Source organism: Candoia aspera, chromosome 7 (assembly GCF_035149785.1).
Source record: "Candoia aspera isolate rCanAsp1 chromosome 7, rCanAsp1.hap2, whole genome shotgun sequence".
Classification (NCBI taxonomy): domain Eukaryota; kingdom Metazoa; phylum Chordata; class Lepidosauria; order Squamata; family Boidae; genus Candoia; species Candoia aspera.
Window position 1 is genome coordinate 45515848 of NC_086159.1, and position 26689 is coordinate 45542536.

Here is a 26689-nt window from a genome sequence, read left to right on the forward strand (position 1 = left end):
ATACCAGATACATTCATCATGATGTAATGGCAGACGGGAAATACAGTTGGCTGATTCACAAAGAATCAAACAGAATGATTATTTTTGATAGTGATTAAACTGCATCTATAGAGTTCTTGAAAGTTACAATATACTGGTTAATCATTAAAAGAAAAGAGTTCTCTCAGAAGTACTATTCAATGCTCAAGCTGAATAAATATAACTTAGAAAAAAAAAGGTACAGAGCATCATGTTGCAAATGTATACTCATTAATGCCATATTTAAGCAAGAAGAGAGTATGTCCTTTATTTTGATGTAAAGATGTAATAACAAGTAAATAAAATATATTTCAGTATAGCATCCTGTCCTGTAAAAAGATGTTAGACTCTGCATTTGACATAAGGTGAAGAAAATTGGACCATCCTGCCATATTCCTGCCATCCATGGTGCTTTCCAAAAACTGATGAATTTTAAAAACAATTTGAAAAATAGGAAGAAATTTAAATAATCAGAAAAATCATCATTGTGCACATTCTTAATGCTTTCCCCTTAAAAACACCTACAAAGTAAATCAGCTTGTTAGTTCTGTCCTGAACTTTTTATAATATTGCTTGCTTATCTTGATCTGCTAGAATTATCCAATCATCTATTTTCTTTCTACCCTATAATATTAACTTGATTTTTAAAAACACTCTTTAATGGGTAATGTTCCCTGGGAATTTCTAAGAATTGTGGTGTGTTACATCTGGACACCACAAAGTTTGGGAAGATTCTTTCTAGACCCTTTATCCATATTAATGTAGTAAATGTATAGCTGAATTAATTGCAATCTAGCTTTCCCTTTTTTGAAAACTTGAATTTATTATACTTAGCTGTTGATGATTTCTCATTTAGGTAATTGTAAACCTCCCTCTAACCCATGCTGTATGTGCTCTCTGAGTCAGGGGTATGATTTAATATGATCTCTCCATTATACTTACAGTACTTGGAGATTAGGGAGTTGCTCACAAATTGATTCTGGAAGAGCTGTGATCTGAGCTCCTGTAAGGGTCCTATTAAGATAAGAATTTTCAAATAGTTAATAATTACAGTAATAAATAACTCAGTCCATGGCAGATTAATCTGAAGTCCTGAGTGATATTCCTATTCAGTGCTGTTGGTCTAATTCATAATAATTGAGAAATAGTTATAAATCTATTCTCTCTGTGTTGAAGAACAGCATATGAGAACCTATCTGTAATCTATATTATGTGCATACACTTAAGTGGACAAATGCAGGGTAAGACTGAGGGAGAAAAGAAACTCATATTTATCAGGAACCTATCTCAGTAGATTTTCACCTCCTTTTCTACTATGCAATCAGTCAGTCAGTCAACCAACCAATAACAAAGAAGCCTACTGGTCCAGTAAGCTTATAAATCAGGTCATAGTATCAACAAGCTCAAGCTAATTCAAATCCAACACAAATTTAGGATCAATGATTTTGTACACTGGGTTACAGATGAATTACTGACTGAAGGACAGTTCCTTTAAAGCAACTAGACCTCTAAAATAATTAATGCCATCTATTTTCAAAGGTAACAAACTATAGATCCAATACGTACAAACTTTCCAGGCTTGTTGTCCCAATCAAATCAGGAAATTCTGTTACCTCTGAAGCACCATTTAATGTTCTAAAGTTAGAAACACAATGTATTAATGTTGTTGTTGTTTAAGGAGTGAAGGAATTATTTTTTGGAGCTAAAGTGCTTTTAATGGTGTAAATACATACAAGGTTCTGAGTTCAGGTAAATGGTCAAAAGCAGACTTTCCCACAATCTGGATAGGATTATCATAAAAATGGCTGTGAAGAAAATGGATTTAACACTCTAAGATTAGAAAATACATTTGTAAGATTTACAATCTTCAAATTCTTATGCAACTCACTGGATATTCTCATAAAAGGACTGATGACCTTGCCTGCAATCTTTTTATTGAATGCTTATCTCCAGAACTACTTCTTTTAAAGAATAATAAAGCAATTCAATCTTTGTTTATGAATTTGCTTCTCAATTATATATGCTAATTCTTTTTTTTAAAGTAAAACTGGGCAAACATCTCTTTGAAGGTTTCCTTGTCCTCAGGTCCACAATCTTGTCTGGATTAAGTTTTATTTTTTTCCAAATTATTGCCAGGCATCCTTTAAGAATTTCTCTTGCCTCCATGGGAGTAGGAAATAGAGGCAAGAAGTAGAACTGTTTATGAAACAGATGACCCTTTAGCTCATAATTTAAATGACTTTATATAGTATTTTCATATAGATGTTAAAAAGTGGCTTCTACAGCATGAGTTATCCATGAAGGTGACTATGCTGAACACTAGATTGGAATGAATCCAAATAATAAGTTATTTCTGTAAGGTAATAATATAAGAGGCGAGCCAATAGAAAGATGCAACCTGGGGACCAAAAGGCTTCTGCACATTCTAGCTTAGTAAAATAAAATATATTACATCCAAACTAGGAATCTTTATAAGTGTGTGCTCTCAAAATCAAGTTCAGTGTACAAGGGGTATTACATGCCACTGGACTAGAACAGAAAGCACATGCTTATTATGCCTGTGTTAAAGAAGTAACAACTTTAATTGTTACCTGAGCTGAGCAATGTGTCGAGACTAGCATAGGACGGCTTATCAGATCAAGGAATATGAAAGCTACAAACTGGCAGACAGCACCAATGAGATTAAAGATATCATATATACAAAAGGAAGCTAGAACTTAATAACATTTGAGAAACATTGTCATATTCATATAAAATACCGAAAATCTAATCTATAATGAAATAAAGTAATATCACATTTCCTAGAAAAAGTAACCTTTTATAACTTACATTGCTATAAGTGATGGGTTGCCCATAAATGCCTGTTCAGGTATTGACCTAATGTTATTATTATGAAATCCCCTAAAAAGGAAAATAACGTAAATATAGTACATGCCCACAATATATAGAAACAAAACTTGGTTTAGGGTTACCCAAATACGAAGATATTCTAGATAAGTTAGGTTCTATAGAAAGGTAGCAGCTACTACAATATAGGAAACCTTTAGTTCTCAGTATGTTTATGGAAGGCACTATAGGGATAAAGTAAAATCTTCTTTGAATCAAACTTGATTCCTGGTGAGTTCATGGATATATTCATGGTGCTTTTTTGGCAATAAAATGGAATTGGTTTGCCAATATTTCTTCCTAGGTAGTTTTTGTTTTCATTTTACTTTTAGTCTGCTCTGGTAGACTTGAAAACTGGTATTCCAGGAGGTATCTCATCAAAGTACTAAACAGGCCCAGCCCTGCTTAGCTTCCCAGCCCAGTCAGGTGCTGCCACCTGCCAAGATCAGTAAATGGATGCACAGATTAATAAAAGTAATTGCATAGCAATAGCATCCATTTTCTCAAGTCTTTCATACCTTTAAAAATATGTACAAATTAATTTACCTATGACACCATTATTTCTCCCCCAAATAATTCGAATTTTTTTAAAATGTTCAACCAGATTTCACATGTGTTCATTGTAAAATGTGTCCCACTGTATTCAATGAACTGTCTTAATGTACCTTAGACCATTTTCCTAAGCCTCTTAATGGACCCCAAACAACAATAACCACAATCAAACCAAACAATAACACTTCCAAGTAAATCTGCTTTAATTAAGAGTGCTAATGAATATGAATAACACATGTACAGTCTCAGGGCACTTTGTACATACTGGCTTTTCATAGCATTCTTATGTGAAAGTTTTTTTTAAACAACAATGTAATTACTGTCATAACTAGAGCTAAGCAAATTGTTTTCAAATTAACTGAAGCATTTTATTTACATGATAATAATCTAGTACTAGAACAAAAGCAACACTAAAGTTTTAACATTAACAGCAATGATTGCATGGGAATTTTTTTTTTCACTGAGATATGAATGAAGTCACCCAGATTTAAAACTAAACATTGAATAGTTCCCTAAACTCTGTTCATTGTTTGGGTTGCTGCTGCTATTAGTGATTATATAATGGCTGTCTCTGGAAATTGACTACACAAGAAAACAATATCTCTGGAGGAAAATAAAGTGAAAATGAACAATGAAATAGAGTGCAATACTATATTTGCAGACACCTATATATTTGAAAATGCCCATAATAATTTATCATCACCTTTCTATTCTGCAGGTGAAAATAAGTCATACAGCAGGAAAATTTGCTACAGCTCAGGAAATGAGCATGGATATTACTTACTCACCAACAGTACAGAAATAAGTTAGCTTCCATGTCTAATAATGACAAAATTCAAATGTGCAGAGAGATTGGTTGTTGTTCATATGAGAAGATATTAGGTCCCACATATGCAATTCAGTCCTGTACAGGTTGATAATCTCAGCTTCCATGTAGTTGTCTACATGTTTAAGGAGGTGACGGAAGTAGCATAAAGTCACACGGACTGGGGAAACAATATGATTGGGCAGGTGTTTCAGTTTATATAAACAGGACAGGGGATAAGGGGAAATATAAGGAGAAGAGAGATGGTTGTGTCATGCATATTTGTTATATTCATTTTCTTCTTGAAGGTGCTCTTATTTATTGTTTTAATCTTTCTCTGTAGAATTTCTGTAAACACAGAGATCAATTTTTGCATATGCACATTCAGAGGCATACTACTAAAAAGCCCTAGCAAATCTTTTGCTACTGCATAATGTGAGGAACATTAAATAAGAATATAAACTAAAAGGCATGTCATGATCAAGAGACTGGTTATGGTCAAGTGAGAAGATACAAGGTTTTAGGAGCAGATTTAGCTTAAAGTTCATGTAGAGCATTGAAATCTATTCAAAGAGGTAAGTGATGTGAAAAATAACCAATGTGAAAATAAATCAGTTCAGCAGGAAGAGTGGAGAGATATTGTGGGAGGAAGGAGAAGAGAAATTTTAAAGTCTTACTTTGTTTATATATTCAGTTATTCAGTTTTACTACACAGAAGTCTAGCTAGATAGCAGGATTTAGATTACAAGGAACTGCATGCAGGCAAGTGAAGGAACTAGTGGAATGCTTGTTCCTTCTTGGTATACAACCCCTGTCTAAAAAAACCCCCAAATGGGCTTTATATAAAGATAAAGTGAGAAAGTCAGAATAGAAATTGTTGGAAGCTGTAACATTCTATGTGTCTGTGACTGTGAGCGTTCCTAAGAGTGGGAATCTGATCTGAGCAATGAAGTAGGTTTTATAATCATAATAGAAAGGATGTTTGTTTACAGGAAACACATTATACAAATAGGCAAAGGCTAATATGTACATTTTACCAGGAAAAGAATCAAAGTGCACGTGCTCCGTACAGGTTGAGCTGAAAGTGTGTGACTGGTTTAAAGTCACCCACTGGGTTTCCATGGCTGATGGTGGACCACTGTCTCCTGGATTCTGTACTAACATCTTAACCACAAACCAGGCTGGACCTCTATTAATAACTTTTATGACCTCATCTATTTACCAATTTCTAGCAACATTTTCTTTTTTAAAAAAGAAACTTTATTAAATTTTCAACATGCAGTTAAAATATAAAAAGATAGAAAAAAAAGTAAAGAAAGAGTAAAGAAAAGAGACAATCTAAAAAGTGCAGAAATAACTATAAATACAGCAAAAAGAGTGACTTCCAACTTTCTCCAGTATTATAATTGAAAAATACATTAACCTCTTACTCTTCTAGCAACATTTTCAATTGCTTAAAGGTAAAGGTAAAGGTTTCCCTTGACGTAAAGTCCAGTCGTGTCCGACTCTAGGGGGCGGTGCTCATCTCCATTTCTAAGCCTTAGAGCCGGCGTTGTCCATAGGACACTTCCGGGTCATGTGGCCAGCATGACGACACGGAATGCTGTTACCTTCCCGCCGAAGCGGTACCTATTGATCTACTCACATTTGCATGTTTTTGAACTGCTAGGTGAGCAGGAGCTGGGATTAGCAATGGGAGCTCACCCCGCCACGCGGTTTCGAACCGCCGACCTTCCGATCGACAGCTCAGCGGTTTAACCCGCAGCGCCACCGCGTCCCTTTCAATTGCTTATAAAAGTTGTTTTTCATAGCTTTGTATCTCTTGGATCCCTATTTATTGGATTCCTATTTATGTGTGACTTGTACTCAAAGTGTCATGATCACCGTTGCGATGCTTGTGACATCGCAACGGCTTGCATGACAATGCAGGGAAATGAGTCCCGGGCGGATTAAGCGAAAAGGCAACTAGCTAACAAAAGGGAGCAACAGATGCTGGCAACAAAGTATCAACTCTAGCCAGAGGCACGGAAGAGAGAGATACAATGTTGCAAGGAAGGTAATTGACAAGACCAGACCACGAGGCGCGCTTGAGCTGTCAAAGAGATTACGAACCTGATCGCCCAGCAATGAACCATCACCGGCCAGGGAAGCAATCAAGGAAACGCCGGAGCACAGGAGGGGCTCCACCACCCCTCACCTACCGGCAACGGAACCGACAGGGCTCGGGGGCGCACCCGAAGTAAGAAGGGGTGGAGCGCTGACCGGTGTGGGCTATTTAAATCCCGTTCCAGTGCGCTCCACTCACTCTCAGCTTTTCTTAAAGGGCACGCATACTGTTACTCAAATAACACCAGAACCTAAGCCTACGCTAGCCTCTGTGTTTTTACTGGGTAGCAGGCAGAGCCTGACACAAAGTAACATTTGAATATATGAATTGTTGAAGATTTTTTAAACATAGTTTTATATACTGTCAGAATCTTCCATGATCATGATAGACTATGATACAAAGGATCATATTCAGAACAAATATTCATAATTTTTTCATGGTTTTTCAGGGTTAAGACTGTAGTTTACTGGAATAATAATATTTAGTATAGTAGGTTGGCTGACCTTAACAATATTTAAAAATCATAATTAATCAGCTTTTACTCAGGTTCTGTTGTTTTCACTTAGACAAATTTACCATCTTTCTTGCTTTTTCTCCTTCTATCCACACAAACATGCACTTCTCTCACATACTCTCTCTCTGTACGTATGTGTGTGGGAGTGTATAGCCATTTAATTTTTTTCACTTAACAGATTCTGTGTGAAAAAAAAAAGCTGGAGAATGTTATTTGGACAACCTCAACCTCAGGCACTTGCACAGCCAAGACTTTGTTTCTAAGCATTTTCAGTCACACACAACTAGGCTAACGGAAATAGTGTGTTTACTCTGTCCCTCCTCTGCATAGAACGAAGGAGCCCCGCTCCATAGCTCCATATCGCATTTAGCAGACACTTTGGGGTATATTGGAAATAATGACATGAGGGAAAAGAGGTAGATGAACCCATTTTGGCCATCCCAGCTTCAGATATTAGAAACCAGATTCAGTTTGTAAAATATAATTTATCTTTCAAACGACAAACCATAATAGATAGTTAGTATTATCCAGAGAAAAAATGACAGAGATGAAGTATGGACTGAAATAAAGCAAATGTACTAAATAATGAAAATTTCTCTAGAAATGCTCTTTGTATTGTTTAATTAATTAATTATAATTAATTATAATTAACTTGTTTCAAGGATAATTTATTAAATATCCTTAATATTTAATATTAATCTAATTTAATATTTTCAAAGATACTGCATTAAAAATTCTGAAAGTTGTACTAGCACACTGAGTAAATACTCCACTATAGAGACAGCTTCAACAGCATTCCAGAATATGCTGCTTTTTAATAATTTTTCTCTACATTTTCATTTCAGACAGCTAGAACTGCAAGGTTGGAAAAAACAATGTCTACAAAAGCTGAAATGAAATGTATATTCTGAAGCATAAAAATAGTGATTTTTTTCTGTAGAGCTGTGATGATCAATCTGTCAGGACTTAAATGAATCAAAATGAATACTGGAAACTGAGGAGCTGAAGCCCTAAATTCAGTACTCACAGTTCTTTCAAGTTTCTGAGGACATTGACAGAAGTGGGAAATTCATTCAGATTGTTGTAATTTAAATCTCTGAATTAGAAAAAAACATTCCACATTAGATAAATTATATACTATCTAATCTTCATACTTAAAAGAAAAGAGCTTATCTGTTTTGCACTGCATTTTTAGATTTATACATTTATAGAACTTAATGAAGTTTTATAAATATAATAAATATTTGCAACTACTTAATCATTTTATTTATTGTTATATTCTTCTTGGTTATTCTGTCCTCAACTTTAGATTCATATTCTTGACTGAGCTGATCAGAGTAAGTTATATTCTATCATTCTTACAGTTCATGTCAGTTTACTAAATTAAACTTAAATGAAAAAAAGAAAAATGTTTTTTACAAGATCACACCATGATGGTAGACAGTGCTCTTTGCAATTTAAAACCACATATGTAAAACCTGTATTTGCAAATATGAACAAAATTGTAGTTTAATCTGGGCCAAATTTTTCAAAGATTGGTAAATTAAGAATTTGAAAGGATTATCCACAGAGAGATACTGATTATTCTCTTCATGGAGATCCATTAGCTTTTTCAAATGTCCATTGTCCCTCAGAGTCCCTCCTGAGGGACAATGGACATTTGATGGGCGAAGTACAAATTTGAGAAATAAATAAATAGTCTACAAAATAAGAAGCTGACATATAGTATAATCCTATAAGCTTCTATTAGATATTAAAATAAGGAAGATTTCTATTTAAGTGTGCATAGAAGTGCAGCCTTAAGACATTTAAAAATAGAGCCAACTTCTCGAAGCCTGTATTTAGGCTTTTTTTTTTTTTAATTTGCAAAATGTCAATGGAAACACTGAAAAAAGAGCATAAAAGGTTAACTCACAGAGTGTCTAGGCTATGGAGGCCATCGAAGCATTTCTTTCCCAAGGAGTTGATTCTATTGTTATGGAGATGCCTGAAGCAGACCATTCAGAATATAAGGGGGAAAAAAAATGCAATGACACTAAAGGAAAACATTTTAATGGTTATACCTAAATAAATTACCCCTGCCCTCCAATGACTTATGAAAGTCATCTTTTTTCACAAACATTTGGAAAGTATGGAATATATTCTACCCATTGCTTCTCTACTTGTATTTTCACTTGGCTCTTTAAACTGCTTTAATGAACAATTTCTTTTTTTGTGGCTTGCCCACCTCAAATTGCTCATGTTCTTTTCTTATCTACCCTTCAACTTATGATTAAGTGCTTTCTTGCTCTTTAGTCTTCTTACAAAGTTAATTAGGTATCCCTGAGTTAGGCTGAACTCCCATTCTGTGTACAAATGCTCACATTACTTTTCTCCAGTAAAACGTGTAGCATTTTCAAATACATTCCAGTAATCTCTATCATCCTGTTTATGCACCTTATCCAATGTCTTTCATTTTTTATATTTCTTCTAAGTTTGCCAAGGTAAAATGATATTTTCTAGCCCATCATCTGCTCAGATCACATGCTCAAAATATGTGAGTTTTTTTTTGCTGATCACCACTTCAAGAGAACAGGCTTTATTAGTCTTCTTGTGGTCCATGGTACTCTTAGTATCTAACTCCAAATCTGTTATGTGAAGGTGGCCAATTTTTCTTGCAGCTTTAGTGTGGCCATGCTATAATCTTCAAATGTACTCGTGGAAATTTCATCCTTATCCTTAGCAGTGCTTTCCAACCTTGGGATCTCAATTTAGCATCCATAATTGCCCAAATATCACAGCTACATCCATACAGTAGCAACAACACAAAAGTGGTTTGCCATTGCCTTCCTTGGGTTTCGTTTTAGAATCTTCTCCAAGGCCTGCAAAGCATCATTAGCACTCATGTCCACTATAGATTACTGTTGGTTTTCCTAATAACCTTTTGACTTTACTAGCAAGAATGAATCTACCAGAAGCTCAAGCTTCTACCAGTGCCATTCTCAAGGTCACTAATGCTACTGAGCCCTCCCCCTAAGTCAAGGTGGTTGTTCCACAGAAACTTGTTTTCCTTACCCATCTCCAATTAATTATTTCAGAAGTATAATGTGTTGTGGTCCCTTGCAACATTCTAAAGGCCAGTAAAACAAATACTACCAGGACACTTCTGTCTAGTTTAGAAGCCTTCAAAATCTTGGCCTATCATATAGAAAGTTGACAGCAAAGGAGACCAAACATTGCCAATGACTTTTTTGCAGTTGTTCTTGTTAATTGAATGAAGAACAAATAACTAAATATCTGGGCTACGGGGATCACTAAGTGCTTGAAATTGAACCATTGCTTCTTTTAGAATATTTTATATATTATAATATATTTCTTATATCCTGCACATGTCAAATGAGAAAGTGTTCAGCAAAGTATTAGAAAAGGGATCCTATTATTTATAAAAATCTATTTTCAGATTTTTGACCAATGTGAAGTGTGAGATCAGAATCATGTCCTTCTATCACACATAGCACTCCCTGTCCCTGTCTATTAGGCCATTTTGATTTCTGTACAAGCCTATGTACCCAAATCCAATGCATGTAGACTCAGGCAGCATGATGAAATACTACATAATGCTGGAGTGCAGAGATTCCACAAGTAACTTAAACATGCAAGCCTTTAAGTCAAGACCACACATGATTCTTAAGTCTTAATGCAGCCCTGAATGTTTCTCCAATATTTTAAGCTTCTACTTGGTTTTACAATTTATGTATATTTCCCCTTTCTGTCAGTAAAGCAGAACTACCATAAAACTGTAAATGTTTATGTAACAGAAGGGAAAATAATTAAATACATAGAGAGAAATCATGGTTACTATATTTAAAGCATTTTCATTTTAATTAGTTCATCTTAACTTTTGTCCTGTTTTTAAACATGCAGACAGGGCATTCCACTGAAAAATGTTAATATCCCTGGTCCAAACCAGTGCAGCAGCCCAACCAAAGTATAGTGGGGATAGGGATTGGGAGACTAGGGAAGTTTGACCCTGATCACATCAGCCCCAATACACTTCCATTCTGCACATTTATAGCACTTTTTGATAGGCTGCAATCATTTCTGAAATAAGACAACAAAATAGCAAAACTACTATACCAAGATATATTTACTTTTTAATGCTGCTAATCACAGGATTAAACTGCAAATATTTACTTTCTAATGCAGCTGATCTCAGGATTAAACTGCAAACAAAGCTTATTCACTTCATTCATATTCTGTATATGGCTAAAATAAAATACACAAAAATAAAATACAAAAATAAACATCAATATTTACAGCCTCAGGTTCTTCTCCCTCATACTGACATTCAATGGGCTTCATTAACCAGGTTTTGGATTTAAATATTTGCTACCCTACTAAAAGAACTAGATGTATATTAAACAAATCATTTCATGAACCCAACAGCTGAAGTTCTTGAAAATTAATTGTTATGTTTGAAACCAAATACAAACTTACAGCACTACTAAATTGGAGAGATTTCCAAAAGCATAATCTGGAATGTAGTAGATTTTGTTCAATGCGAGTGTCATAGCCTGCAGTGCTGGCAAACTCCTGAAAGCTTGCAGTGGAATTTCAGTCAAAGAGTTATCATCTAGCCACAGGTATCTGAGTGACACCAAGCCACTGAAACAGTTGGGAGGTATGAAGCTAATATGGTTAGCATCCAGACGTCTAAGAAAAAACATAAATATAAAATGTCATTTAAAAAAACAGATTTTCATAAATAAATGGACTTAGACAAGAGTAGTATTCTCTGAATTTTATATTAAAAAAAAACCTAATTATATTCAGTTCTACTGCTTTTATCTTTTAATATATGTGATTCTTAGTTACATATCCTAATTACCATTTCTGTTCCTGTAACTTCTTTTTAATTCTGTAGTCATTCTCACTGTATTGTATAGATCTGGTATACATATCGTATTAAGTCAGGGTTTGCTTAACCATGATTTGTTAGATAAATCATAATTTGCTGGGTTCACATAATATTTTAATCCATAAACCAGACCACAAAGGCTGGCTTCATATGACATGATAAACGCCAAACACATTTTGGTTTAATACGGTGCATGAACCCAGCCATTAGTGGATAGCATGGCTTTTTAATATTATATGTTACCATAATTGATGCTTGCATACTAATACATCATCCAACATTATACCATCACTGAGGATATGAATTATGCTAAGTCATTAAAAGTTAAACAATATCATATTGCTTCAGAATTCTACAGGATTTACTTTGATCTCTCCTTAATACTTTGGTGCAGGTGTATTTTCACAAAGCTAGCTAATAGCACAAACCACAAAAGGCTTGAGTGTTTTGTAGTTTGTAGACAGCAATCAAAGCAGCTGTAATTTCTTAGTACTGTAAGAAGCAGATGGCACACATTCTTTAGTAGTATGGAAACCTAGGATTTGGCATGATGCATGCAGGTCCTACTGCTTTTGCATCCAAATTTTAGCAGTCTTTTGCTATAATGGTCTATGAAAAACTCCTACACTATTGTACAGAATAAAGACATGATCAGCAGTTCCAACCCTGTATTGGCATGATAGCCTATTCAACCAGATCAAGTGAATATTCTTGCAGAGTGCTGGAAAGCATTTGGCCCAGAGAGATCAGGAAAATCACACACCAGGCATTTCTATAAAAATAAATTTATTTACAGAAAGCACAAAAATATATTTACAGGCTTGTGCATGCACACATGCTCTCTGATAATGGATCAGACAATTTCATGAAAAGTAAAAGTGATGCTCAACCAAAAATCCATTTTATGAATAAATGCATTATGGAAATTATTTGTTATGCTATTATTGTTAGTGATAATCACTGTAGTTTAGAATTAAAGGGTAAACAAAGCTGAAATTGGACCAAAAACTGAACTTTACATAACTTTCCCTCAGAGTAACATTTAAAAAAAGAGAAAAGGAAAGAAAAGCAGCAATAGAAGGCGGGTAGAGATATTTTGGGGACAGTGATTGATTGACAATACAGCCACAATATTAGTTTAGATATAATAATTCTGGAAACTATTTCCAGATTAATTTTGTTAGCTTAAACTATGCAAAGAAAAGAAGGATAATTTACAAATATGTTTCAATGTTCATTTTCACTGAAGAAAAAACAAATACAAGCAAGCAAACTATAAGTAATTTTGCAGGAAGCAAACCTTATACATTTATTTGTAATCACATAAAATGTCAGGTCTTTTGCCACATTATTTTCTACTGTTGCACAAGGCAAATAACAATGTGCTAGAATGGCAAATAACTGAGACAAGGTCAGTTGGAACAAATTTATAAAGTTCAGTGTCAAAGCCCTTTTATAAGTAATTTTTCTATATAATAACTGACATGACAAGCCACAGGGACACAGCTCCAAAATAGTTCACATTTTGTCAACAAATTGGAAAAGCTGGAAATGTTTAGAAATACCCACCCTGAGCCTTTCCTTTCAATAAAGGAACATATTTTGTACTGTGCTTTCAAATAAAATACACTTAAAAAGAAAATGTAGGGGTCTTTGTGTTTAGTCAGAAATAAATTTCTTGTCTGTGTGATGTTTCTGTCTAAACCAAGGACTTTAGAGTTGCACTAGCTTGACAGTTACACTGATTAAAGCTTTTTTTGGTTTTGTTTTGTTTTCCTTTTTAATCAGTTCACATGTTTTTCTTCCTCCAGCCAGATTAACAACTGCCTTGCATATGACCTAGATCTTGCCACTCTTACTTCTATAACTTCAAGGTTGCTGCTTATACAAGATACAGCCGTCATGGACATGAGTTCACACAATATATTTGGGGAAAGAGTAATGACATAATCTATAACAAAGTAGACTGAATTATGAAAAGTAAATTTTACATTCTTAAATTAGATAATAAATCAAGGAATTCCTGCATCTTGCAGGAACTTGTCCCAGTGCATCTCTAAATTACAGGCTTTTCCAGACATGGTACCCCTGGTGAGCTCGTCTGGTGAGCAATGGCTTTGGTAAGCAGCAGAACAATTTGTGGTTAGCATCTTCAAGGTATTTTATAATTTCTACCATTTAATTATTTAATTGTTAGAATGTTTGTTGAACAAGCCATAGTTTTTCTGACTCCAAAAACAGCCTTGAGTTTTTGGCTAAAGCTATGGCTACCTGAGATGGGAAGAGGATCTGCTGCTTCCTATACAACTGCCCTCTTTCACTGATATCTTTTATTTGGTGGTTGTACTGTTACTCACTTTCTGTCAGCCCCAATAGGTAGACCATACCAGGAAATCAACTCCACAGGAAGACCAGGCCTACCTTTATTGATATTTGGCTAGAATGACTGAATGTTGCAAGTCTGAATATGCTATATCTTCCCCTCCCTCTTATTATACTCCAGTGAATCAGGGAGGCATCTTTCTGAGTCACCCTGAATATTATCGTGTTTCTCAGGGCTTAAAAAGTGTTTCAGCAACCTTTACCTAGGTAATGGTTCTTGAATATTTCTGTAATCTTCCTTTCTACACTTTCTTACTGGCCCTCCAGTTAACTAACCTGTAAGCATCACTCTGAGATGCTCTCCAGAGTTACATGGTGGGTTGACAACTGAGACTGCCTGTGATACATAATGGGTACCCAGCTACACTGGAGAGCAGTATGCCACAGGTGCAAAAAAATAGTTGCTGTAGGCACTCCCTTCTTACAGCTCTGTAATTTAAAACTGAAGGCTTTCCTCTACAAAGTAGAATGACAGAGAACATATCACACAGGGACCCACATATTTCTGCCTTTCAAGGACTAATTCCTAGTTTAATTGCAGGAGCATTCTCCCTATGATCTAGAGAAGGGCCTGGGCAAGCAACTAGCCTGAGGTATTCTGGCTTGGGGTTTTGCTTCAAGCATTCGAGGTGATGCAATCTGTCTTGAGGCTTAAAGTCAAACACTGAAAGTGACTGTTTTTGAGACAAGTGTCCTTTAGCTGTACCAGAAATTGTTTATGTATGATTTATTTATTGTATTTTTATACTATCCAATAAAAGAAAGGCTTTAATGCTACTTCTGATTGACTTTGAACAATTAATTCACAGAATATTCAGGAAAACAAGCTCCCATCAAGATTCTTCAGGAATGGGGATGCAACTAGAATCCCTCAACAATAACCATGACCATGACCATGCTTTCAGTAGTATTTGTAGAACAAGCCTAAGCACTTTTTTTTTTTTTTTGGTCCCTTCAAGTCAGTCTTCACTCCTGGTAACTGCCTGGACAAGTCCCTGCATTTTCTTGGCAAGATTTCAGAAGTGGTTTTCCAATGTCTCCTTCCTAGGGCTGAGAAAGAATGACTGGCCCAAGGTCACCCAGCTGGCTTTGTGCCTAAGGTAGGACTAGAAGTCATGGTCTCCTGGTTTCTAGCCTGGTGCCTTAACCACTACACCAAACTGGCTTTCATTCTAAGAACATTTACTTAAAAGTAAAAGTCCCATTGAATTCAAATGTGCTCACTCTCCTTGATCAGCCAATATTATCTGAATTAGGACCTTAGTTCAAAATTCCTCACATATGACATGAACATATTTATAAATTTTAAATGTTGGTATAGAAATCCAAAAAATATTTTAGGACAAATGTTTAGATTTCTATACAAATGTTTTAAATTCATTTTCATGAATTTTCATGTTTTAAATTTAGTTACCCAGGTATATGACAAACATATGGTAAACACCAATATAGATATAATAAAGTTAATGTTTTTATTCAAATCCAGCAAAGTTAATTTTCAAAATACCAAGCTTTTACAATAGTATTACAGAATACATCACTCAGTTAAAGGGTACATAAAGTACTCTTAAAATCTACTGCCACAAATGTTTCTCCGCTATCTAATCTTTTCTTTTATTCTTAAGAGCTATTGTTCTATTTGCAGATAGTAAAATATTTAATTAGTGACTGTGCTTCCTGTCATAATGTAAATAATGCATGCCAATCTCTAACACATGCAAAGGAACCTTAAGTTTTCATTCAGTTGTTTTAGCTGAGTTGATCAAAGTTTTGGCACTTTCAAAACTAAATCCATTAGCTCATAAACCATACATTATATGTATTTTATAATACATGGCTAACATGTGGAAAGTATAAAAGCTGTTGTTATGTTTCAAAGACAAGCAAATTAAGAATACAGAAATATTTTATTTTGTACTATACATAGCAAATAAAAGGGAATATTACATGAAATTGTTCATGAACTCATTTAAAATGCCTAGATCACCCAAGCAAAAGTCATGAAGTTTAAGGAATATAATCCAGTATAATTTTTAATAATATATTGTGCATGCTTCGACCATATGTTCTATAGCTTATGTAAAATATATACCTGAACAGTTATTATGAGAATATAAAAACTGAATGTCATATCTAGGATTAAAGTACTTATTTATTATAGTATAGTACTGCAATATTTGTATGGGCCACAGCCATGACATACAAATATAGGATGTGAGAAACTATAAAAAGGTGGATAAGAAAAAATAGTGATAGCTATATGTCCTCAAAAGAGGAGTTCTTAGCTGACATCTAAGGTCTAACTACCACCTTTGAATTGTCCAAAGTAATGTATAGACAACATTCATACTGTAATGCTTTCTCTTCCTTTGGCCCTCCCCTCCTTTCCTTCAGTACGTTTTAATAGTCATAGTACTTGTGCAACTGTACTATGACAAATAGTATAGCATGCACATGAATGCACCTTATTTCTTGTTTAAAAAGTCCCACCATAAATCATGTGGAAAATAGTCCACAAGGATAGCTGTTCGCTGCAAAGGTTCAGATATTGTAGTGAAATGTGATCTTAATCAGTGAGTAGAAGAAGTCAATGCCTTATATGGAAAGAGTGAACTCAGAACAGAAGCAGGAGTATGAAATTTCTACTGACAAAAAATAGAATTCAGTAAACAATGCACATCTTGTAGTTATTGTCATGTTAACGTTATTTAACAGAGTATCAGACTACTTCATAGGGACAAATGCCTAAAATTTTTCAGTGTATGAGCTATAATTAACAAAAGCTTAATTCATCAGGTAGAATATATTTAGACTGTTCATTAAATAAATTGGAGGATCAGATAAGATTGTAGAAATAAAAAAGCAGCAGCACTTTTTGTACTAAATTGATATATAATGGCATCTATCAGTCATTAAACTTTGTTATCTGTGTCTGATAAATAATACTTCTTCCACTTATGACCAAAGGTTTTATGTGTTTAACTAGGTATGCGTAAGCAAAACATATCCTATCTTACATTTTATGGGTGGAACTTTTATCTTTTAAACGTGTCTGAGTTTCTTTTGCTTTGGCTGCAGCAACAGAAAAAAGGAACAAGTTGACAAGATATGTCAATATAGGTCCATAACCTATTGAAAGTATAATTATCCCTATAGAATCTGGTGGTATGTCCTAAATGCTATGGTGGTGATCATAATACAAATGTACCATAATATCTATGGTTCTTTTGGAGTATACTTGCAAAATAGTGTATTAATTCAGTTTGAAGAAGCCTTTTAGATGAAGATGGAGCAGAGCTATGCATGCAGAATTTTACTGTTGCAATACAGCCCAGGCACAAAAAAAACCCTGAAAAAATTAATACTAGACATTAAAATTATTATTTTTATTTTTATTTTAATTAATAACATTAAATGTAAATTAATTCTTTCATGTTCTGCTGGGTTGTAAGACTCCTGAAGGCTTATTATAATCCTGTAAGCAATTGCACTGGGAAAACACTAAGAGTCTGAACAAATCTATTGCTTGCCAAAAACTGCCCAGGATATTTTATGGTAAATTAGGCGAATCAGAATTATTAGTTGAATCCTGTTATGCACATATAAATCACATGTTTATATGACTCAACTAAGAAGTTAAATGAAATTAAGCAAGCTGCAACATCCTCAGGGTAGGTAAAAAAATATCAGTGGCAGTTGTGGCAGTGTGACAGAAGCACTTTTGTACATGCATAAATGTCACACACCAATACAAAAGGTGCTGCTACAACTGCCATCTTGATTTTTTGACATGCTCTCCCTCTCTACTGAGACTCTCCTGTTTGTAAGAACACGCATTTATAATTGTTGGAAGAAATTGCAGACGTTATGGCCCTTAAAACATACACATTACCTCAAAAGCAAAGAAAGTATGCTTGTTGCTATAGAATACTTTTCTAACCCATCTTCCATTTTAATTAAAAGACAATAAGCAGACTAGTAAACATATGATAATCGATTACAATCCTTTGTAGACTGGATTGCAGACTGAATGAAAATAAATAATTACTGTGACAGCCATTGCATACCAGATTAAGCTAAATTTCTCTCAGAGAGCATCAAGCAGCGTGGGCATTTACATGCAAACCCTTCTTGTTTTTACCAGATGCAGGATCTATGCAGCTACTGCCAACACTCCTGTTTGGATGTGTTACTGTATATGATGAGCTGCATATTTCCACAATGATAGTATCACAGTCAGAAGCTGGAAAATGCAGGGTATAAAAACAACTTGTTTCATGCTGTACAGCAAATGAATTCGGAAGTAAATTGTTTCAGGAAAAAAACAGATTTATTTACACTAAAAAGAAGAATAGCGTGCAATCTGTAGAATAGCAGTAAGATTAGCTAGACACCAGTAAATACAGTATGAGCTAAATTAGATAAAGTGGTTAACAATAGTCAGATCAAATTTATACTAATTATGAAGCTTCTTATTCCTTGAAGAAATGTTTTATTTTGTAAACTGCATCCAATTACTTCTTTATACAGTCGCTTTTTTCCCATAGTTTCAAAGTTGAAAAGAAAAAAAAAGGGGGAAAGAAGTTTGAATTGCATTGTAAATGGAAAACCAAGACTAGGAGCAGCCAATGGAAAGAAAATTACTAGGCTATACAAAAGAAGAAACTGAATCTCAACAGACCTTTTTCAGACTCATTTGAAACAAAATAAATTGTTCTAATTCTTTTTGTTGAAGAGGTCACATTTGCCCACTATCTTCTTTCAGATGGATAGTAGCTATTCTACACACAACCCTATCACTTAATCTGCTGCCTGTTCCACAGCTGTTTAAAGTTCCTGCTGACCACTCTTTTTTTTTTTTAGTTTAATTCTCTTACCAAACACCTGGTGCTTAGCTAGGGTCCCCAATTCTGTTTTCTTTCTTTCTTACTTACTTCCCTTCCTTACCTTATGGAAAGATATTTAAAACAAAGAAAAAAAGAAAGTGAGATAGTTTATTTACAAATAGAATTCAAATGTATCTCTGCCTCAATAAAGGACCCATTGTTTATATGGGTCATTTCTACAGGTCCATTTTCTCCTAAATCATCAGAATTTTCACAACATAGTTAATGAAATTAATTTCCATTTTTTTATTTTAGTATTTCTTGCCCAGTCTTTTCAGGTTCAGGTATTACTGTCCTTTAAAAATTAAACCTTGGAGAATAAATGCTTGATAGCACACATAAATATGCATAACATAACTGTGAATTTTAGCCATCCACAGGTTATTTTAAATGTAAAAGAGTTATATTGCTAAATTAAGAAATAAAATATTAAAATACTAAAGTAATTACACATATTATTCTCAGTTTAAGGATTAAAATTGTAAATATATATATAAATGTATAGGCATCTGCAGAAGGCACAAGGGGGCAAGTGACAGCATGTGGCAATATTAAAGTGCAAATCCCATGATTTACATACTTGCATCTAATGTCATGATGCATGTGCAAAAGGATGGGGCTTGCACAGTGATATCATGATGCATGTTTAATTATTTTTTATCTTCACAGTTGGTAGTGGTCATTATATTTAAATGGAAGGATTTACCATATCCAGAAAAACTTCTATCTGAAACAGGTCAAACTGCTCAGGAAAATAATTTCTTGTTTATTGGTTTGTTTGTTTATATTAGATTATTTAAGTAATAAGCATTATAGTTCTGGGGGAAAATATCCCCTTGTAATTCAGATGAAATTTATATTTTTACAACTTCAGATGAAATTTTATTTATTTATTTATTTGAATTAGTAGCTGTCCAACTCCAATGTTATATTTTTACAACTTCTTAAGTTTAAGGTTGCAAACTTTAGACTTAGTTCTCAGAGAGGAAATCCAATAATGCCACCAACTTTCTATCCCACCCAGCCTTCCTTGTGGCAGAAATGCCACCATTAGTGAAGTCAAAGAAAAAATATAATAGGATTCTGTGATTGGTGTCTGGACAATTATCCTAACCCGCCCTCCGCCTCTTTGATATTTCCTAGACTCAGCTAATATTTATTTAGCCTGGGCAAAGTCCCAAAGTGTTACTTTGATGAAGCACCCCTTTGATATGGCCCAGTAAAATGGTCTCTCCTTTCTAAGTATTGCATTGGAACATAGAAGTCACCTTTATGAAGTGAAGCAGCTGAACAAAACGATTGGCGTCAAGGTGGTTCTGTGAAATGAAGCAGCATAGCCCTGATGGTGATAACTCTATTGCTGGACTAAACAGATACCTTCCCATTTGTTATAATGAGAAGAAACAGAAACAAAACAAAATAAAGTGCCAGGAAGAAGATGGAGCATCACAAACATTTCTTTATACTTACATATGCCCTGCTGTTGCAGGCAGAAAATAATCAGAACTTCCAAAATCAAAATGTAGCTTTCTCTCACCTGAGCACTCTTCAAATGTGTAGTAAAGTCTTAGAACTCCCTACCCAGCATTGCTGTTACTGAGAATTCTAAAAGTTATAATCACCACAAATGGAGGGTCCAGATCTGAAGATAGCTTGAATAATGACATTTTTCTGGATTAACTCTAAAAAATGCTAGCTGCTATAAGAAACATGTATATACTTACAGAGACTGGAGAGAGCGTAGGTTCTGAAGTGCTTCAGAAGGAACTTGTCTTAGTAGGTTGTTCTGAAGCATTCTATATTAGTATATAAAATAGATGAACAACAACACCAAAAAAAGATTTAGATTAATTTTGTTGTCTTATGTTAATCAGAACTACCTACCTCAAAGGCAGATGTAGGTTACGTTAATCTTCCTTCAGAATGAATCACTTGCTAATTACTGCTATCTGAAACCTGAATTTCATTGATATTACATGACAGCCAATGTTTTGTAAACTTTTTTCAAGGGTTAGAACATTGGAAACCTGGGTTTAAATTTCCACTGTCATGAAACTGTTTGAAGAAATTGCATCTGCTTTATCCCTCAACTTAACCTACCCTACAAGACTGTAAGAGGATTAAATTAGCTACTCTTCCACTAGCTCCTCTGGGTATACAAGAAGACTGTAATTGCTGAGGAACCTGACTTGATATATATTACTGTGACATGGATTGATTAGCTTCATATTTGACCCAGCTTTTGCTCATCTGGTTTCTCAGTGTAGCATTGACTTAGTTAGGTTAGAGGGTTGATTGTAAGAGGAAGTGATCCATATGAATATCGCTGACCAGAAAACTATTGAGGCTGGCTACAATGGCATTTTGCTCAGCTAGGTAACAGCACCAAGTCTAATTTGGCTGATCTTGAAAAGCTAAGCTGGTTAATACTTACAGGGAAGAAGGAAATTAAAAAAAAATTGAATGCATAGTGCTTCCATAACCAGGAATTGAGCCATATTTGGAGAAGACTTTAACTTTATCTTACAAGGGCCTTTAGCTGGCCAAAAACTGACCCAACTGAGCTGGTCTTAACTGTGGTTAGATAATTCCATGAACTTGGTTCTGAGGAATTTACAAACATTCATGCTTGGGCTGGACTAATAGAGCCAGCCCAAGATATCATGGCCTCTGTGACAGTTAGGTATCTGTCTCAAATCCCTTGGACTTGCCCTTGGATCCAAATATGGGACAGGTACATTCTCAATTTAGATTTTGCCTTGGGATTTGGGGAGGATGTCCAAGATATGGGGGTTACAGTTACCTCACAGTTACAGTCAGAACACCATCTAATGAACTTGGGTCTGATGGTACCTTTCTCATCCTGCTGGCAAGTGTGCCTACTGTATGGCAGTGAATGTCACTAAACTCAGCAGCCTCAATTGCATCTTTATTGTTACCTAGCCAGAAAATTCAATATTGGTCCCTTCAAAGATCTGCTATAAAAGATTTGTGAGACACACTTGAATGCTGCATTTGGTACAGCATTTACAAAGATGTTGAATTCATTATTTAATAAAATTTATGGGATCACCTTCAGTTTATGAAGCCTAAAAATACAAGATGTTTGTAATTGTTAGGTCTGTGTGCTTTTTTGTCCCATATGTGTGGCTAGGTTCACACATAAACTAAATCATAAAAATTCTAGGAAAGTAAGAGAATATTCTATAGCTTTAAGCAAAAAAAAAATAAAAATCTAAGTTTATTCTAGATTAATTGCATCTATAAGGGAAAAACATAACCTCTAAATATTAATCAACAATCTACTATGTTTATATTAATTAATGTGTTCATTTTCTATTTTCCCCAGCAAAAATAAAACTAGAAATAAAAATTATCTAATATTTTCATCAGTAGAATTATTAATACAATTATCTTTGGGAACTAAAACCTGTCCTTTGTTAGAAGTTAAAGAAACAAACACTTATATAAAATCTTATTTCTTCTGACATTGCACAGAGATGCTAACTTCATGTGTAAATTGGTTTTGGAAATTCTTTAAAAGAATAAAGACATCTTTTACTATACAGAACTTTATCAAAATAAATAATTTAGCTTTAAATACGGCATTGCTTTAATTAGCATAAATTCCTGGCAGATTTTAATACATAGCCTAAAATGTATAAAACAATAGTATAACTTACTTACAATACTTTAAGTCTAAGGAGTCCAGCAAATGCTCCTCTGGGGATATGTGTCAAGCCATTTCCTGCCAGACGTCTGCAGGGTTAAAAGATAAAAGATAAACAGATTTCATCTCATGTGGAATTAATTTGGATGTTAAAATGTACAAGACAGTGTTGGAACCACCAGAGCCAGAAGTAGTCATTAAAGAGCTCTGTTTTGTCATAATTAATGTTCTGTGCAAAACATCCTGTAACTATACAGTCCATTTACAAGCAGCTGGGCAAATGTAGTTTTCCTCAATAAATCTAGTTTATGTTACTTGTGTAATTGTTCAATCTGTTCTGCTTCAGTAGCAAATAATGTCCAGAGTCCCCTTTTCAGGAGAGATGGGCGGTGATAGAAATTTGAAATATAAATAAATAAATAAATAATGCGACATTCTAGGCTGTGGATGGTTTACTAGTTGTGTATCATTATGATAACTTTTTAATTGTCCCACAAGACACACACATAGTCAGAGGAAGCACTTTTTCTGAAGTAGAAACTTCATCAGCTTTGAATTTACATAAGCAAATGAGCCCCAATCCATATATAAACACCTCCTATCTAACAGGCAGAAAGGGATAAAATTAAAAATAATACGATTTTAAAACCTCACAATCAGCTCTTGTGTTGTCTTTTTCATGTAAATAAAACTGCTCTGGATTTGGATTTCCATTCACCTTACAGGTGTTCCTCCTTAATTCCCTATCTGTTTCCTCTGGTGGAAAATAGAACTGTGTCTGGTTTGCAACGTGCCCTGCTGGCCTGCCTTGCTGTCTTCAAATGCCTATTCCTATGGCTGAAGTAACATTAACCTGGCTAACTTATTGGCTTATCTGTATCAAAAGAAAAACTATCTTATTCTTCATCTCTACTCTTTAGAGCTTTGTACACCCATAAGAATCTTAAACATCAGCATCAACATTTTGGATGTATTAGAATTTAAGCCAGAAAGTTCCCAAATTTCTTGGAATAAATTTGAACTTGATCTCCTAGTACATTATTGACTGAGTATGGTTTCACAATCAGTAGGCTGGTATAGGTGCTATAGGAATAATGGCAAGTCTCTAGCCTGAAGAATTTTGAGATGTGTTGGCTTAAAGGCCACACTGTCAGGAGGGATGAGATTCCAGCATTTATTATTTCATTTAATATACTGACAGCTCTTAAATAATTATATATACTGTTCACATAACTTTCAAATATCTATTATTAGAAACATAATGGAATGAACTTTGTTCAAGTTAAAAAGCATTTTGATTGGGTTAATAAGTTCCATTAAGCCATAATTAGTTTTAAACATGTCTTGTTGATTAAGTTATAATTGGCTGGGTTCTCACAACACAAAAAGCCATAAACAATTCTTAAAACCAATGAATCATGCAAAGCCAAATCACACTGAACTAAATCTTTAAATTGCTCTATTGGTTATTCAGCAAATGTATTATATAATTGTTCTTCATTAGATTTATATCCAATTTTTTGTTCCAAGAGCTCAAGGCAGTTTACATGGAGATCTCCTTTCATTTGATCCCAACCACTTTGTGAGATGGGATGGGCTGAAAGAGAATGGTTGGCCCCAAATCATCCATTAAGTTCCCATGGCCAAGGGTATATCTAGAACTCCCCTGTCTTTGTTCAACACTGGGATGAAATTGTTTTAATTATATATTAATCTGGTTTCACCTCGATAGCTTTATTATTTTATTCTATTCTATTTTAAATTTATAAGATTCCAAATATAACAATGAGTGAAGTGAATAAAGGATTGAAGTTCAACCAGTTTCTAAATAAGGCTATATATTAGGTTGAACTTCTGTGCTTCCATTTGTGTGTCTATGTGCATTCTTGAATGGATTATTTACAATATAGTCCTATTTACTCACTGAATTCATTGTTATTCATTACATAGTAACTGTTTAGGATGACTGTTGCAATCTCTTGAACAATTTTTCATTAACTTTTAATGTTTTAAACAATGTCATAGTGCCCTTGCTTGCATTATCAAGTCTGACTTATATTTATAATGTGCTATTGGCTGTTTGCCTCCTTGGGACAAACATGCCTGATGAATAAATATGACTGTATTTTAAAATATAACTAAATATTCTGTACTATGTACACCCTTTGCAAAACAGGATTAGAAAAGAATTCTACAGAGAGAAATATATATTGAGAATGCAACATCAAAAGTTGCTATCTGCATTAAAACCACATTTATATATAAGAATAGACTCATATCATTGATATCCAGAAATCTGTTTGCATTGTGACCATCTTTAGAAGTTAAATACCAAAGTCCATTCCAGATATTCAATAAAGAGAATATCACCTGTTGTTGTTATTGTTCTTTTTAAAATTTTGTTTTAAAATTTAGTTTTATGGTTTATCATCTTTCTACTTGGCAAAGAATTCCATTTATTGTGCATGATATAAATGAATATTCACATTATCTTTTTCTAAATTTGCTGCATATTAATTTAATCATGTAGAATTGTGAATAATTGCTTTTGATTCATGATGTCTCCTCCCAAGCTCAAAATTGGCCTAGCACCTGTTTGATCAAATGACATTAATTAACTTTAAAAGTTGAGCTCCTTTTTTCTCTCCTGGCTCTGCAGTGCATCAGAACAAAGCTTGCCTTTCTTTTTCTTTTGCACTGCTGGAGTTTGTGGTAATCCATTTTTCTATTGGTGGGAATTCTTACCTGTCCAGGCTACTGGGATCAAGCAAGGCATTTATCTTAAAGCAGTCACTAAAAAAACTTCAAGCAGCCTGGAGCTTTTCATACCCACTAATCTTTATCAGAAAGAAGGGAGGAACAGACATAACTCTTGTCATTTTCACTCCTGCTCTTTTAGCCTGGACTACTGTGCACCAAAGAAGACTTACAAAGATCTGCAAAACATTAGAACAGCCTGGATCAATCCCAGAGGAATTTTCATGTTGAATCCCTGGAGTCTGTCTGCATGGTTTAGGACCTTTTTCCCTCTTCCACACTCCAGCCAAGCAGTAGAAAATCATGGTTATAGATATGGGAAAGCACTTGCAATTACAACATTACCAATATGGTATTATTACAGATTCAGATGCTTTTAAATGCAACATAGTGATGGTGGCAAGCCAGCAGGAACCAACCTTCCTTCCTTCCACAGTAATACATTTCTTCCATTTTAAAACAGTGGCCGCTTATGAAACCACAATTAAGTAAAAGGAAGTGATTTTTTTTCTTTAATTTTCAGTTCTTATATATATATATTTAATTTGGAGATTGTAATTGCTTCTTTTACTGAATCTAGTACTTCACTACTGAATGTTGTATAATCTTATAAAGTTGTTTCTCACTGATGGTCACAGCAAATATAAAGCACACAAGTTCTACATCAGACTCTTTTTTTTAAAATGGCATGAAACTTAGTTACATCAACAAAACTTTAAGGAAGCTTTGTCACTTATTCTGCACAATAGTTGTTATCTGAAACCAGTTCCCAAATAATTCTTTTGGAAAAGGGGAGGAAAGAAAGAACAAATCTCTCCTCAAGTGAATTTATCTCTGTATTGTTCTACTAATGGCACCTGTTGTAAAGTTACTGAATAATAGCAGTACATGAAAAACTGCTTGGAGCTTTGCCCGTGCTGCTTTTGTTTGAGATGGTGATTTTTCAGCGTTAGAAAAGAAATCGGATATGTTTCTCTCAACAATGCCATAACTAGTTCCAACAACTTTGCTGGCTTTCTCCTTCAGAATTGTAGAAACAATCAAGTGCCTGCAGGTTGTACAGTACATGGTATTCATATGCAGTTGTAGGAGAATGACTGGTAAGACTCTGCAGAATAGCAGAATATATTGGGTTCAGATAACAAAGGTTGCAGTAAATGGCCAGGATTCACACAAGAATGTTTCTAAAGGTTCATAGAAGACAGTGAAGGTTTT

At 34.4% G+C, this 26689-nt stretch overlaps 1 protein-coding gene across 1 annotated transcript in view; it reads right to left on the reverse strand.

Moving 5' to 3' along the window:
* LGR5 (leucine rich repeat containing G protein-coupled receptor 5) overlaps positions 1-26689 on the reverse strand; it is a 67889-nt gene that overhangs the window by 17758 nt on the left and 23442 nt on the right. The window contains exons 3-11 of the mRNA XM_063309124.1: positions 22735-22806; positions 20772-20843; positions 11359-11574; positions 8798-8869; positions 7910-7978; positions 2848-2919; positions 1752-1823; positions 1585-1653; positions 961-1032 (exon numbers count right to left, since the gene is read on the reverse strand). Of these exons, the coding sequence (XP_063165194.1) occupies positions 961-1032; positions 1585-1653; positions 1752-1823; positions 2848-2919; positions 7910-7978; positions 8798-8869; positions 11359-11574; positions 20772-20843; positions 22735-22806 (786 nt within the window). The remainder of the gene's footprint in view (positions 1-960; positions 1033-1584; positions 1654-1751; positions 1824-2847; positions 2920-7909; positions 7979-8797; positions 8870-11358; positions 11575-20771; positions 20844-22734; positions 22807-26689) is intronic.